Genomic DNA, 14,704 nt, shown 5'->3' on the forward strand with positions numbered 1-14,704 from the left:
GCCCTGTAGCTACAGGCCTACGTGTGAGCTGGTCAAAGTGTGGTCCCAATGACATTACAAAGTCACACGCACCCTTTGCACAGCTGGGCAGGAGCCTCCTCGGGCCCCGCTTTTCGCTGAGACAGCATCAGTTCTTCCACACACACACCCTGCAAGCACGTGCAGGCGGCCCGTTGCGTCCCCGTGAGGCTGGAATCCATTGATCCCCGGTTCAGAAACAGGATGACCTGACCTGGGGCACGTTCACCACACAGCAACCCCCCTACAAAGCATTTTGCACTCCGCTGTGCATGACAGAGGTCACCAGCTCCAAGCAAAGCAAGGCCTGCAGCTGAGCAGAGCTTTGACACTGGTTAAAGCACCAGGTGCTGCCTTCTGCAAGTCTTACATTTAAGTGGCCTGACAGCTGGCTGATTCTTCAGGGAGAAAATGCCTTTCTAGAGTAAGGTTTTAAAAACAGCATTTGTATATAAAAAAATAAATCTTTAAAAAGATAAAGACTTTCAAGATCATCACTGTACTTTTTTGCCAACTGCCAGCTCTTTTACAAACGACGTCTGCAGCCCAGAAGTGTTACCATCGCCCGTTTGTACGTGCTACTTCACTCTGCTTCTTTGTCTTAAGTACTTGACACAATAAATTCTGAAGCTCTTCAATAAAATGTTTAAGAAACATGAGATTTTCCTCATATTTTTAAAGTTAGAGAATGTACTTCAGTCTTTAAACATTCAGGATTCTGACAGTCTTGTTTGCTACAGCTATTTTTCTTTTACAGAACAGTGTATGATATGGGTTACACATTGAGGATTAGCAACCCTGTGTAATATGAAAGCAAAGTGAACCACGTTAGAGAATAACAAAAATATTGTCAAGATCTTCTGTATCAAAAGTACAAATTGCCTCTGGAGCTTATCGGATGAATTACTGTCAGATGTTCCTTATACACTAGTGTCTCTCTGGGAAGGAGAAATAACCACTTTCTGCTATCTAAACAACAACTTTGCCATACCCAAGGTAGTAAAAAACAAGTTCAGAATTAAAACATTACAGCTAAACATAGAACCTAAACACTACAATTGCAGTGAGCAAGCAGGGCTATGGGGGAAGGTAAGCTACAGTGTTTCTGCGTTTCCTTAGAGGGATATAAACACAAGTGCACCAGTGCTGCAGGTCAGCCACCAGCTGACAGCCCATGCACACTTACATTAGGATACAGCCCTTCCAATGAGAAAAAAACCCCACAGCAGTCATGTTATTTAAACCTAAATCAGTTTATTAAATCCAAGGGAAGTTATTACTGTTTGAAAGATTACAGTGTCAGGTGAGCATTCTACAAGAGTTGAGGACAGGAAACAGTCTACACATTTGTCTCATCATTACAGACAAAACCTCACTTTTTGCCGCATCCTAGAAAAACTACGGTCAAGACTTGAAGATTCTGCTGTACATTCACAGCAGTGTGTGTTAGTCAGGATCATCATCATCTGCTGCAAAGTGAAGAGCTTGAAAGCTGCTTTTTTATCCTAACAAGGTACATACGTATCACCTCGATTAGGACTGCAGCTGTAAGAAATCTTTTAAAAATCTTACAAGTAATTACTTAAAGCTTAAGAATGCAACAACCTTCTGGGAAGATAGGAAGCTAAACTGAATAAACTGGGGGGGGAAAAAGAAACACCAACTGCAGCATGCTGAGCATCACAGCTCTAGGAACTCATCCAACATGAGCTTTTGCATGTTGTAGAATATTGATCCCCTGAGGTCTGATTGGGTTGAAAGCTGGCCTGAAGACATTACCCACTTACAGAGAGTGGTCTCACATAGCAATTCCTTCTAGGAATTTACTTCCTTCTGGAAGTAAAACTAAAGTAAAATAAAATATTATCCCCACAAAAATGCCAAGAAATTAAAAAAAACCAAAACCAAACAACTCAAAAAAACCCAACTATCCCTCATTGCCACACCAGGCAGGTTTATAGCAGGAAGTGCTGAGAGATGGGGAAGAATGGTTTCATTCTGAGGAAGCTGCATGACACTACTTAATACATATAATTGGGAAATTAAGAGTCTACTGGACTAGGGAAGCCTCTCCCTTCAAGCTGAGGACAGAGAAGATGACTTATACCTGTATTTCAGGAAAACTGCCTTTGTCTCAGCAGAGAAAAGACAGTTTTCCCTTTCCACATAATTCACAAAAAAAAGATTTACTGTACTCTAGGAAGTCAGCAACCACTTGGTGTTCAGTTCCTAGCTTGTTCAACTTCCATCAACACTGCAGGAAGGGTACAGACTTCAGGAGACAGAAATAACACTCACTGAAGTTGCTTCGGCTATGCTGGTGAAAATAAAAGCATTCAAAATTAACTGATGCTATATTCAAGCATCAATCTACCTAACTGTAGAGCAAGGATTAAAAATGTCAATTGTCTATAAACCTGAACTGAAAATGGAGCAAATCACACACTCCGTGCATTTAGACCTTGTCAAAGCACAAACACCAATGACCTGCAGCTAACAGGCAGGCTCCATAGCTCGCTGAGAGGTGGAGCTATGGCTTCCAGAGTTTGAGAAGGCCATCTTCACTGTAAGTGGCAATCAGGTTCTGGTGGGGGTGGTGAGCAATGCCAATCACATCTTTTTCATGAACCTAGAGAACAAGCAGAAACATTTATCAGATTCTTCCCTTCAGCAGATTCCAGGCACAAACTCTGCTTGAACAAGAATTAAAGGAAAGCTAAGCTGAGGTTTCACACACCTTGTGCATACAGCAAAAGCAGAGGAACATGACCCCCACGCCACTATTAAGTTCCAGCACAAACAATTTTTGTGACACAGCAGTTATTTCTGTTGAGTGAGGGAAGGCTTAGTGAAGATTTACGTTTTTTTAAATCCACATCTAAGCATTCTCCATTAAATTCAGACATTCAGGCTGGAATCCCCCCTCCCTAGTTTAATTCAAGGCAAATTTAAGCCTGACAGCTTTAAATCTGACAGCTCAGACTCTCCATCAGCTAGAGCCCAGGTCAACACGTGCTCCAATTCAAGCAAGCATGAACCAATTCACTCTAGGTTTGATGGTAAACACCTTCATAACTTTTAAATAAAAGAGGGCTAAGAACATTCTACAGCAAAGTGTTCTGGAATGTGTTTGTTACCAATCGCTGCTAGAGGTGAAAGATTCCTCAGTACACAACTTGCTACAGATTTCTCTTTGAGGACTTGACAAACAGCAAACATTTAGATCCCTGCAAAAGCTCCAAGCTAAGAACTTACAGTCAGAGTTCTCTCCAGCTTGCCAGTCACTGTGCTAAAGCAATAGAGCACAAAGTCTTCACCAACACAGTAGATCCATTCACCACGAGGTGAGAGCGCACAGCAGACAAAGTCACCACCTTCTCTCTTACCAGAGCTAAAACTTCTTACGATCTGCAAAGATAGCGACCAAAAATATTTGTCAGGATTAAACTGCAGCATGTCATTACTATGGTCAGGGCTAAAAATATTTAGACAGTGATAGGTCTGTTTAGAACACGGCTACCATCACCTTCTGCAAGTCAAGCTGTACTGTAAGCTGGGTACAGAATAGTTTGTCATGAAAATAAATGAGAGAAATCAGGTTTAACACTAGGCTAGGTTATTAAACAGGTTTTGGCATTCTTAAAATAATGAGAGAGAAAGAGAGACTTGAAAAGACACCAGTAAGGTCACATACTTGGCCTTGCATATTCATAATGACGACAGTATTCGATCTGTTGCAAACAACAAAGTGTTCTGGGTTCTTAGGCAGAAGAATGACACTGTTCACAGTGATGTCTGTCCCAGCAGTGCTGCCAAGAGATTTGAAGGTGTTTGAACACTCTGTCGTCTTCACATTCCAAACCTAGTATAAAAACAATGTAAACCCAATTAGCTTTAAGAAAATAAACAAAAAGTAGCTGAGTCAGTACGCAGGATTTACAATTTTTAAAAGACTCCTGAAAGGAAATATTAATTCCAAAAGTTGTAGTTTAAGGTTTGCATGGCAAGACTAGAGGGTGTTGGGGGCTTCAGGGGTGGCTTCTGTGAAAAACTGCTAGAAGCTCCTAGAGCTGCACCAGCTGGGCTCAAGGCTGGACCCGCTGCTGAGTCAGGCCGACCCCATCAGCAGGGGTCACAGCACCTCAGAGAATGAGCTTAGGAGTACACACCTAAAAGAGTGAGCAGCTGCTCTCTGTCACCAGAGGCAGGAGTGGGGAGATGTAAGAAACTCTGCAGCCATCAAGGCCAGGGAAGAAGGAGGGGGAGGAAGCGCTCCAGTCCCAGAGAGACAGATGGCCCTACAGCCTGTGGAGAAGACTGTGGTGGAGCAGGTTGTCCCCCCACAGCCCATGGAAGATGAGGGGGAACAGAGACTCTACCTACAACCTGTGGGGAGACACCAAGCTGGAGTGGGTGGAAACACATGAAGGACACTGATCCAGAGGGAAGCCCGCACTGCAGCAAGCTCCTGACAGGACCTTTGGAGACAGGGGCCCACACAAACAGGGGCTGGGGTGGTGCTCATGAGTCCACGGGAAACCTGCTGGGGCAGTCTGGGCCTGAAGGTCTGCACCCCATGGAAGCCACACAAGGAACTGAAGCCCCATGGAAAAGGGCTCACATTGGAGGAGGACTGTCACCCGTGGGTGAGACCCCACGCTGAGCAGGGGAAGTGTGAGGAGAACTCCCCCCTGAGAAGGAAGGAGTGGCAGAGACATGCATTGAACTGACCCCCATTCCCTGTCCCCCTGTGCCTCTCAGGGGAAGGAGGGAGAGAACTCATTAAAATGAAGTTGAGTCAGGGAAGAGGGGAGGGATGGGGGGAAGGGGGTTTAAGATTTGGTTTTGTTTCTCATTCCTCTCCTCTGTTTTGTCTGGGTAATAAGTTAGATGCATTTTATTCTTTGTAGAGTCTGATTTGCCTGTGATGTTAACTGCTAAATGATCTCTCCTTGTCCCTATCTCAAGGCAAGAGCCTTCTGTTATATCTCCTCACCTCTATCCACCTAAGGACAGTCATAGAGCAGCTTTGGTGGCCACCCAGCCTTCAGCCAGGGTCGGCTCACCACAAAAGCACATTAAAAACCCCCATTTTTTTAAAATCTCACAACTGAGCTGAATTCCCATTATCCAAATTCAGCCTGATGCCCTTTCACTAAGCATATTCCCCAGGGGTGACTCCAGACTTGCTTTCTGGTTTTAGCTGACTTCACAGACAGTGAACATGTGTGCAGCCTCTGCACAGGCAATTTGCCTTCACAAGGCAGACATGAAAATCTCTGAAAAAGCAAAGCCTCACTGATATTGCTGGGAGTGACATCCCAGCTTAGAGCTGCTTCAGGCTCAAGTGCAGGCTGTTCTAGCTGTTTAGGAACAGGAAATGGAACTGTTTAATATTTAAAATATATAGTAACTCATCTGTGGAATATTTTTGCTGTTTACATACTAGTACAATTGAAATCCAAGACATCACCTTCTTAAGCTGCTAAACTGTCCCAATCATGGGAGTAAAGAGTGGTTTGAAGTAACATCCTATTTAATGAGAGCAAAATGTATTATATGCTCCTAGGCCACATCAATAAACCCATCCATCCCCCATGCACTTCATCACTGCCCTATTTAATGCAGCTGTTTCTGTATTTGTTTCTTTGCTATTACTCAGCCATGCCCTGTACACACAAATGCTTTACTTCTCTAACAGCACCACACTGAGTAGTTCCACTCCTTGCTGAGAGTAGAAGCCAAACCTACCACTTCTACAGTCAGTTTCATCAGAGCTAGATTACCTAGCTTGCACAGCAAGGGGCTCCTAAGCACCAAGATATAAACAGGTATCTGACACAGCAAGCAAGAAAATGCCATTACTTCAGACAAGGGAATCCCCATATTCCAGGACAAGAAATGTCACAGTCAAGTCTATTTCTAGAACGAAGCAAGAACAGGCAGGCAAGTATTGCAATTATGTCTTTCATAAACACAGTAGAAACAGGCTCTGCAGCAGTCTGTAAGCACAGTATGGAACCTCAGCAGTTCTCATTTGCATCAGTCTGCAGCAAAGGTCACCAGCAGAAGACTTGCTGCAGATAACTTAAGAGTCCTTCTCCAGTGACTGCAGCAGCTCTAACAAAACAACTGCAACATGCAAAGAGCCTGGATGTGTTATCCACAAAGGGCAAATGCCACCTTACCTTCACTGTGCCATCAGAGGATGCGCTGATGATGTAGTGGCCGTCCTGGGTAAAGGTAGCCTCGTTAACGAAGGAAGAGTGACCACGGAATTCCTTTAAAGTCTTCCCAGATTTTAAACCATGGATCCTGTCACACAACAGAGGTTACAGCTGAGTGAGCAGCTCAGGTATTATGAACCACCCCCTGGCTTTACCATATTTTAAATCAGAGACATTTATCACAGGCAACAACAAAGTGTGCTAAACTTAGACAAGTCAGAATTCTTTATCATAAGCCGCTTTCAAACATGTGTTCCTGGTAAACCTTAGGGAAATACCAGCAACCTTCAGCTGTGTGTACCATACACTGTACATGTCCAAAGACAGGACTATGAAAGAGGAAACTATGAAGCTAAAAACCCCCAAAGTTACACAATTTAGTTTGGAAGGCTCTAGTCCAACAGACTCCTCAACTTCACAGTAAGGTCAGCTTGCTCAGGGCCATGGCCAAGGCCTTGTCCAGTTGAGTTAAGAAAATTCTTTCCTTAAACCTAGCCAACATTCTTCTCTTTTGCAAGCTGTTGCCATTGTCTCTTTCTGTGCAACTCTTTGCTCAAGCATCTAAGAGGAAAACATTCTGCTGATGTGTTTAATCTTTAAATTGTAATGCCTACTGGCTCAGAAATAGGGTTTTCAAGCAGAAGTTTGAAGCCTTGAGAATGGAAGTCCTTATTCCATTTGAAGCTTCCTGGCCTTAATTCAACATCCAGCCTTGCATAATTCCAATTAAAATGTAAAATGCTTTTGCTGCAGTTCACATATATCAGGATTTAAGCAGATTGACTGACATCCCTCATGAAGAGGTTTTATAATGCCTGTTCACTGTGCACTTGCCTCCACATCCACATGTTTCTCTATTTTCATCTAAAGCAGTACCATTGGTACCACTGGGTTTCACAGTACAGACAAGAGCTTAAAGCTATTAAGCATGTTGCATAATCCCACTCAGAGAAACAGAGCACACACAGCCATCAAGCACTGGATCGATCTGATCCACAATTTAAGACCCTGCAGCTCAATTCTGAAAAAGAAAGATGGGGAAGTCAGAAACCTCGACAGACCAGGCAGGTGAACTGAGAGAAACCTCCTGATGTTGAGAACAGACTGGTGAACCCCAGGAAGCCTGGAGCAGGGGAAGAGTGTGAGGAGTCCTCCCCCTGAGGAGGAACTAGTGGCAGAGTTAACATGCAATGGACTGACCCCAAACCCCATTCCCTCTGTGCCACGGGGCATGGGAGGGGAGGAGGGAGAGAAATCAGGAGTAAACCTGCGTCTAAAAAGCAGCAAAAGGGCAGGGCAGAGGGGGTTTAGCATTTGGTTTTGTTTCTCATTAAATCTTAACTTATTAAAAAAAGAAAAGAGTATTTTCTTAAGTTGACTGGTTTTCCTCTGGCAGGAACTGGTGAGTGATCTCTCCCTGTCCTTATCTCGACCCAGGAGCCTTTCATTGTATTTTCTCTCTCCTGCCCAGCTGAGGATGACAGTGATAGAGCAGCTGGATGGGCACCTGGCCTCCAGGCAGGGTCAGCCCACCACACAAAAGATGGTTTACATGAGAAACAAAAGCATGCCCAAAAGTTGAACTTCAGAGACAACCTAGAGAAATAGAAATTATCTTTTGGGAGTGGAGAAAAGTGATCCAGTCTCTATAGCACTCATATCTCTGAAATGAGGTTTTCTTCTTTGGCAATCAGAAACACACAAACCAATTGACTGCAATTTTTCCTGACAGACTCCAAAGCAGTGGTACATGTCTGAGAATCACAGAATAACTACAGCTGGAAGAGATCTCAGAAGGCCTTTTGCTGCAGCTGAAAGCAGGAACCTGAGAAGTGGCTGGCCTTGTCTTATCTGAAACTCTAGATGAGGCAACCAGGTCCCTTCTCAGCTCTCTTTTTCCAGGCCCAGCTCTCTTCCCTTACAGACCACGTACATCTGAATAGATACCAGCTCCAAAAAGCACAGGAAAGGCTGTACTGCCATTTCCAGGTAAAAATCACAGCTCCTGCTATTGCAGCTCTCAGGGTCCACCAGCCTGGCTGTCTTCCAGGATGGATCTCTAGCATTCCACGTCAGACTGCTGAAAAGAATTAATGCCCCAAAAATGTTTTCTGTTCCCATTCTAAAGGGAGTTCCTGCCTCCAGGAGAGATAAAGGGTTGGGTCTGTGGGCTGGATTACATTCAGGGTGTGAGATGGGACAAGAGCCCTCTCAGAGTAATGGCTAGCAGAGCACAGCAAAGGGAGACTCAGCACTACACAAAGATATTGTCCTGGAATCTGCAGGGATGCAGCTTATCTCCTCTCAGCCTCATGCAGCTCACAGGGACACACAGACCCTTATGCAAGCCCATGGCAGAGCCATCACTACCCAAGCAGTTCTGTACTTTTGGAGACTTTGCTCTATTGAGCAGTTATCAGGAGGAAGCAGAAGAGATGCACCAAAATACTTCAAGATGCTCTGAAAGGATTTCTGTCAGAAGAAAAAAAGAAGACACCATCCTACTGCTTCACAAGGAAAATAAACTGTGTGGAACCAACTGCTGCCATGTTGCCTATTAAAGCCAGTGAGTTTCAAAAAAATATCATCCTGTTTATCCTCAGATCTCTTCTACCCTAAGCTTATCATTTAAAAAAATGTTATTTTTCAAGGTTGACAACAGTTTCAGCCAGGACTCTCCCAGAAATAAAACATACAAGGTCAATGACAATGACAACAGAGCAGAAGTACTTGGCCCCTAGCCCCCAAATAATCCAAGTTATGCAAGGTGAAAGGTCAGACCTTCACACTGTTCCTCTCCAACCTCCAGCAGTTACGCTCTCCTATTAGTATTAAAGCTCAATGCAAAGGGATCAAATCCCAAGTCAAACGAATTAAATTCAAAAGTTTAACTGCTTAATGGGAAAATACTGTTCTCTTTTCTCCTGCAATGTAGCTCACTTTTGTTTGCTTACCTGATTGTCTGATCAAAAGAAGCGCTAAGGATCTGGCTGCTGTCTTTAGAGAAACTGAGGCACGTAACGCCTTTGCTGTGTGCTCGTTCAAACCTTCTCAGGCACTGACCACTCTGGATTTTCCACACCTAGAGAGAAAAAAAGCATGAAATACAAGTGGCTACTGTGTTACGAGTTCACAGACCCTGAGAACATCAGTGCCAATACCTATGTATCTGAGCCATCTTTATTTGATTTACATGGAATTTCAATGTTACTGCAATCGCAAGTGTATCTTTCTGGTCACCATCTCTACCAACCTTGATCTTCCCGTCCTGCGCTCCAGTAGCTAACATTTCTGTATCTCTGCTGAAGCACATGCACAGCACTGCATCATCCATCATCATAAAGTTATCTTGTGCCTGGTACTTCAGATCCTAAACAAAAGCAGAATATCCACCAGTTAAAATAGTGAACTCCACACAATACATTTTGAGGCAAAGTGCAAAAGCAATTTAAACTTCGGTTACATTTTATAGCCTATTGTGGTGGTTTAGCCCTGGCTGGAGGCCAGGCGCCCACCAAAGTCAGTCTATTACTCCCCTTCTTAGTTGGACAGGGGAGAAAATATATATTAAGAGGCTCAGGAGTCAAAATAAGGACAAGGAGACATCATTTTGTCAGCAATGACATGGGCAAAACAGACTCTACACAGAGCAAAGAGAGAAACTACCTAATTTATTACACTACACTGCAAAAAACAGGAAAACCAGAGTCAGGAACGTGACCAGATCTTAAACCAAACGCAACCAGATCTTAAAACACTTTCCCCCCCCATACACACACCCTTCTTAGCAGGCTTTAGCCAGGATTTTGCTCCCTTCTTTCCCTGCTCGCAGCAGGGACTGTGAAAAAATGGGGTTCTCAGTTATTTCCTCATGAGCTGTTTTCCTTGTCCAGATCTTAAAACACCTCTAACCTCCCCCCCCGACCCTGCTCTTTGGCCTTGAATTGCTCGGTTTTTATAGTTGAGGCTGGCAGAAAACTCTATCTGCTGCTTAAAGAAACCGTCTCAGCAGCACAGCCTCACAAAACTGCAACACCCATCATCAAACAGACTCCACAGCCTCATGCAACAGGGAAGTGCCAATGGCACCATTTTAGAAGCAACAATGATTAAAGAGTTGAAAAGAAAGATAAACCCACATAAATATTCCAAACTGGTATTTGCATCACCCAAGCAAAAACCCCTTCCAGATTGTTCCTGAGAAAACAAAGTATAGCCTCAAAACAATAAAGCCAGGTGGTCTGGCCAGTGAGTTATCCACGTTAATTACCTTCCTAATCTTCCCAGTGGTGAAGTTCCACACTTCAATGAAGCCATCAACAGAGCCGGTAACCAGATACTGCCCATCTGGGGAAAACCGAGCACACTCCACATGCGACTTCTGCCCAAACTGTTTCACAGGAGAACATAAATTAACACTAATGAGCAATTTAGAGATGACACTTGTTGAAACAAAACCGTAGTCACATTTAGTGGCAGAAATACAGTATCTTCTAAAGGTATGCATTCACAAATCCGATGTTAAGGTGCAAAACCCCCTGTTAGTTACCTTCCTAGCTGCTAAGCACTGTGAAAACAAACAATAGTACACCCCACCTTTTGATCTGATAACATCCATACAGTTCATCAAACACCCCAGGCTTACAGCAGCAGCTGGGATGATTGTCTTCATACTCTTTTGTTAGTCAATTCTGAATCCTAACAAACACCCTTCCAGTACCCATATATCCCTAGATGACTTCAGAAATTTTTTAAGTAGTACAAGTTGCTCCACTCCAACTGAAGTGTTAAACTTTCAGAGAGAATGCTAAGTAGTTTTTATGTTCGTTTTTAAAATAATACAAGTGACTGTAACAAGTATAGAAAAAAGTTTTCACCAATCAATGCAAAAATCCAGTATCAGCACTGGTAAACAAAACTACAAACATTCAATCTCGTTAATGGACTTGATCTAAAACTCTCATTAAAACATTCAGAACTTTAATTAAAAAAATAGAAAAATGTGGAGAAATGAGTTAAGAAGAGAGCGGAAACTCAGGTTTACTCTTATCCACCAGCAGAAGGCACAGGAGGGAACAAGCAGTAGTAACACACATAAAAGCAAACATAACAAACCTTAATATGTCTGCTCAGCTGCGTGGGGAACTTTTCTTCTTCTACATCTTTCACAGCTGCTTTGCCTCTGAACAAGTCGATTGTCATACCAGGGGGAAGCAGGCCCTGATGCTGCTGCCACTTCAGTGCCTATTGAGGGGTTGAAAGCCATTCCATTAGGTGTCAGTTAACATAGACCTTCCTCACTGAAACCCACTTCTGACACAGAGCAACAGGTTTTTTTGTTCCTTTACAAACGCACCACAGACAATTCCTCAGAACTATTCTTCCTAACAGGACATTATCCCCCAATGTTTCTCACAAGTGAAAGAGAATGACTCCACACAGTTTTAGCAGCACAGGCTTACAGAAATTGACACAGGTACTAAAACATTTCCCAAGCATTACCTGCCCCAGCAGTGCCATAAGACGGGAGGGAGGAACCACGCTGACTTCCCCAGCCAAGGCCTGTGCGATAGCAGCTCTCCGCTTCTCTTTGCTGCTCCCATCTGGGTATGCCTAGAAGTAAGTTATTCACATTATTCTTCCAAACTATTGCCCATAAAAAAATTAGTTGCTCTGAACTGAAGCCCCTTCCAGATTAATCGCCTCTTAGGCCTTCAAAACAGCCCTTCTCTTTAACAGCAACCCTTGAAACATTTGGTACATGCTTTCACTAAAAGTGTCAGGCCAACATAATCAGCCAAAAAACCCGCTCTGTTGACATTATTATCCAACAGAAATTTTATTTCTGGAATGCACTTTTTCTTTCCTGTGTAAACCAGGAAAAGCAAGGTAGGATACAGGTACAAATCCCTGAACACCCATCAGCAGTATACTCCAAAACAACTGCTCCCCTGCCTCATGATCAAGTGTTACTCATAGTTTCTCAAACACTTAACAAAATACATAAAATCATCACCAAACAGCAGAGATGCATATTCCCACTGCCAGAGTGAAAATGAAAAGATGCTGTATGCAGTCAGCAATTCGGACCAATGCTAGGGGTTATGGAGGGGAGCATCCTGATATCTCCAGAAAAAACATAAACAGACCTCACGAGGATCAAAGTAAGATCTGGCCAGAAGATTTTCAAGGTGGATGTAGCGCTCTGGCTGAGTTTGCTTTAGCATGATCATGGGATCTGTTTGCCTCAGGAGAGACCTGGCAGCACCTAACTCCCGGAGCTCAATCAACTCCAGCACAACCTGCAACAAGAGGCAAATATCTGCATCAGCAAAGGCTAAGTGGCAAACCCCAAAGCAGAGGCTTCCACACGGAGCAGAAGAGGCCGCCTACAGCCTGCACACACTCCCTCACCTGCTCATAGAGATCGATGAGGGTCTTGTCCGGCAGCTTCAGCGACTGAATGGCTTGCAACACGGTGTCCCAGTGCCCGCTGTTGATGTCTGCCACGAAGCTCTCGATGCTGTCCACGGTATTGAGGGACACTGTGGTTTCCTCCTGGAGAGTGGCGAGGGCTCGGTGGAGACTGTTCTCCTTCAGGTACTGCATGATCAGCCGGATCACACTGCAGGGAACAGCGCGGTCATGGCAGCGGTCACGGCAGCGGCCCCACGGGCTGCCCTGCGCCGCCTTCCCCCCGCGCCCCACGGCCCCGCCACAGCTCCCGCGCTGGCACGGCTCCACCTCACTCCCCCAGCCCCAGCCCGCCCCCAGCCCCAGCCCGCCGCCGGCCCCAGCCCGCCGCCGGCCCCGGCCCGCCACCGGCCCCGCCGCACGTACTCGGAGGACTCGATTTCGATGGACATCTCGAAGCAGCCGCGAGTCGCCGAGGCCCCTGCGAACGGCGAACTGGCAGCCGCCCAGGCTCCGCCGCCTCTTCCTGCCCGCGCTACGCCGCTGCTTCCGGCCTCGCGCCCCGCCCCTTCCCCTACGTCAGCATGGGGAACAAACAAAAAGCTTTGGGGATCTTTGCGCAGTCGCAGGGCCACGATCTCATTGCAGTCACTGAGGCGTGGTGGGACGGCCTGGATGACTGGGACGCGGTCATGGGTGGCTGTGTGCTTTTCAGGAAAGACAGGCTAGGGAGGCGAGGTGGAGGAGTTGCTCTTTATGTGAGAGAGCAGCTGGAATGTATTGAACTCCACCTGGGGAGGGATGAACCACTTGTCGAGAGCTGGTGGGTAAGAATTAAAAGGCAGGCCAGTATGTGTGACATAGTCGTGGGCATCTACTACAGGCCCCCTGATCAAGAGGAGTGGATTGATAGTGCATTTTATAAGCAATTGGAAGTAGCCTCAAGATCGCAGGTGCTGGTCATTATGGGGGACTTCAATTACCCAGATATTTGCTGGGCAAGCAATAAGGCCAGTCATATGCAGTCCAGGCAATTTCTGCACTATATGGAAGACAACTTCCTGCTACAGATGGTGCAGGAACCTACAAGGAGAGGGTGGGTGCTGGACCTTGTTTTTACTAACAAGGACGGGCTCGTTAGGGAAGTGAAGGTCGGGGGCAGCTTAGGACGAAGCGACCATGAAATGATCGAGTTCAAGATCCTGAGTGGAAGAGGCAAGCCAAAAAGTAGGATAGCCACCCTGAATTTTGGAAGAGCTAACTTTGATCTCCTCCAAAATCAAATAGGGGCTATCCCTTGGGCTGCTCTGTTTGAAGGAATGGGAGCCTGCGAGAGCTGGCTAACATTCAAACAGCACTTCTTCCAAGCACAGAATAGGTGCATCCCTTTGAGTAAGAAATCGGGAAGGAGAGGTAGAAGACCTGCGTGGATAAGCAGGGAGCTTTTGAGTAAACTCAAAGGGAAGCAGAAGACCTATAAACTGTGGAAACAGGGTCTGAGATCATGGGATGAATATAAGGATGTTGCCAGGACCTGCAGGGATGCAACTAGGAGGGCTAAGGCCTGCTTAGAAATTAAGCTGGCAAGGAACATAAAGGATAATAAAAAGAGTTTTTTCAGGTATGTGAATAGTAAAAGGATGACCAGGGATAATGTAGGTCCTTTGTTGAATGAGGCGGGTGTCTTGGTAACGGGAGATGATGAGAAGGTGGAGATACTGAATGCTGCCTTTGCCTCGGTCTTTACTCCGAAGGCTTCTCGGGACCCACAGATACCAGACGAAAGTAGCAGTAGTTGGGGAATGAACGGCTCACCTCTAGTTGAGGTAGGGGTGGTCCAGGAGCGACTCAAAGGATTGGATGCACACAAATCCATGGGCCAGGATGGGATACACCCACGTGTGCTGAGAGAGCTGGTGGAGGTGATTGCGGAGCCGCTCTCTATCATCTTCGATAGGTCCTGGACTACAGGAGAAGTGCCTGGAGACTGGAGGATAGCCAATATCACTCCAGTCTTTAAAAAAGGCAAGAAGGAGGATCCCAGT

At 45.3% G+C, this 14,704-nt stretch overlaps 1 protein-coding gene across 1 annotated transcript; it reads right to left on the reverse strand.

Annotated features, from left to right (window-relative positions):
- Positions 1-1,252: 1,252 nt before the first annotated feature.
- Positions 1,253-13,155, reverse strand: SMU1 (SMU1 DNA replication regulator and spliceosomal factor). Its single transcript, XM_084278915.1, has 12 exons — positions 13,086-13,155; positions 12,660-12,870; positions 12,395-12,547; positions 11,748-11,858; positions 11,361-11,489; positions 10,516-10,635; positions 9,499-9,615; positions 9,200-9,327; positions 6,207-6,333; positions 3,713-3,880; positions 3,274-3,426; positions 1,253-2,647 (listed from the first exon to the last, which is right to left on the reverse strand). The coding sequence occupies exons 1-12, from the start codon at positions 13,109-13,111 to the stop codon at positions 2,549-2,551; spliced, it is 1,542 nt and encodes a 513-aa protein (XP_084135041.1). The 5' UTR covers positions 13,112-13,155; the 3' UTR covers positions 1,253-2,548.
- Positions 13,156-14,704: the final 1,549 nt, after the last annotated feature.

Source organism: Gallinula chloropus (genome assembly GCF_964237585.1).
Source record: "Gallinula chloropus genome assembly, chromosome: Z".
In the NCBI taxonomy this organism is placed as follows: domain Eukaryota; kingdom Metazoa; phylum Chordata; class Aves; order Gruiformes; family Rallidae; genus Gallinula; species Gallinula chloropus.

Coding starts and splice junctions, on each gene's coding strand:
- SMU1 (XM_084278915.1), bottom strand. CDS start 13,111: ATGTCCATCGAAATCGAGTCCTCCGA. Junction 12,871..13,085: donor ATCGAAATCGAGTCCTCCGA/GTACGTGCGGCG, acceptor TGTTCCCTGCAG/TGTGATCCGGCTGATCATGC. Junction 2,648..3,273: donor AGCTGGAGAGAACTCTGACT/GTAAGTTCTTAG, acceptor CTTGTTCTCTAG/GTTCATGAAAAAGATGTGAT.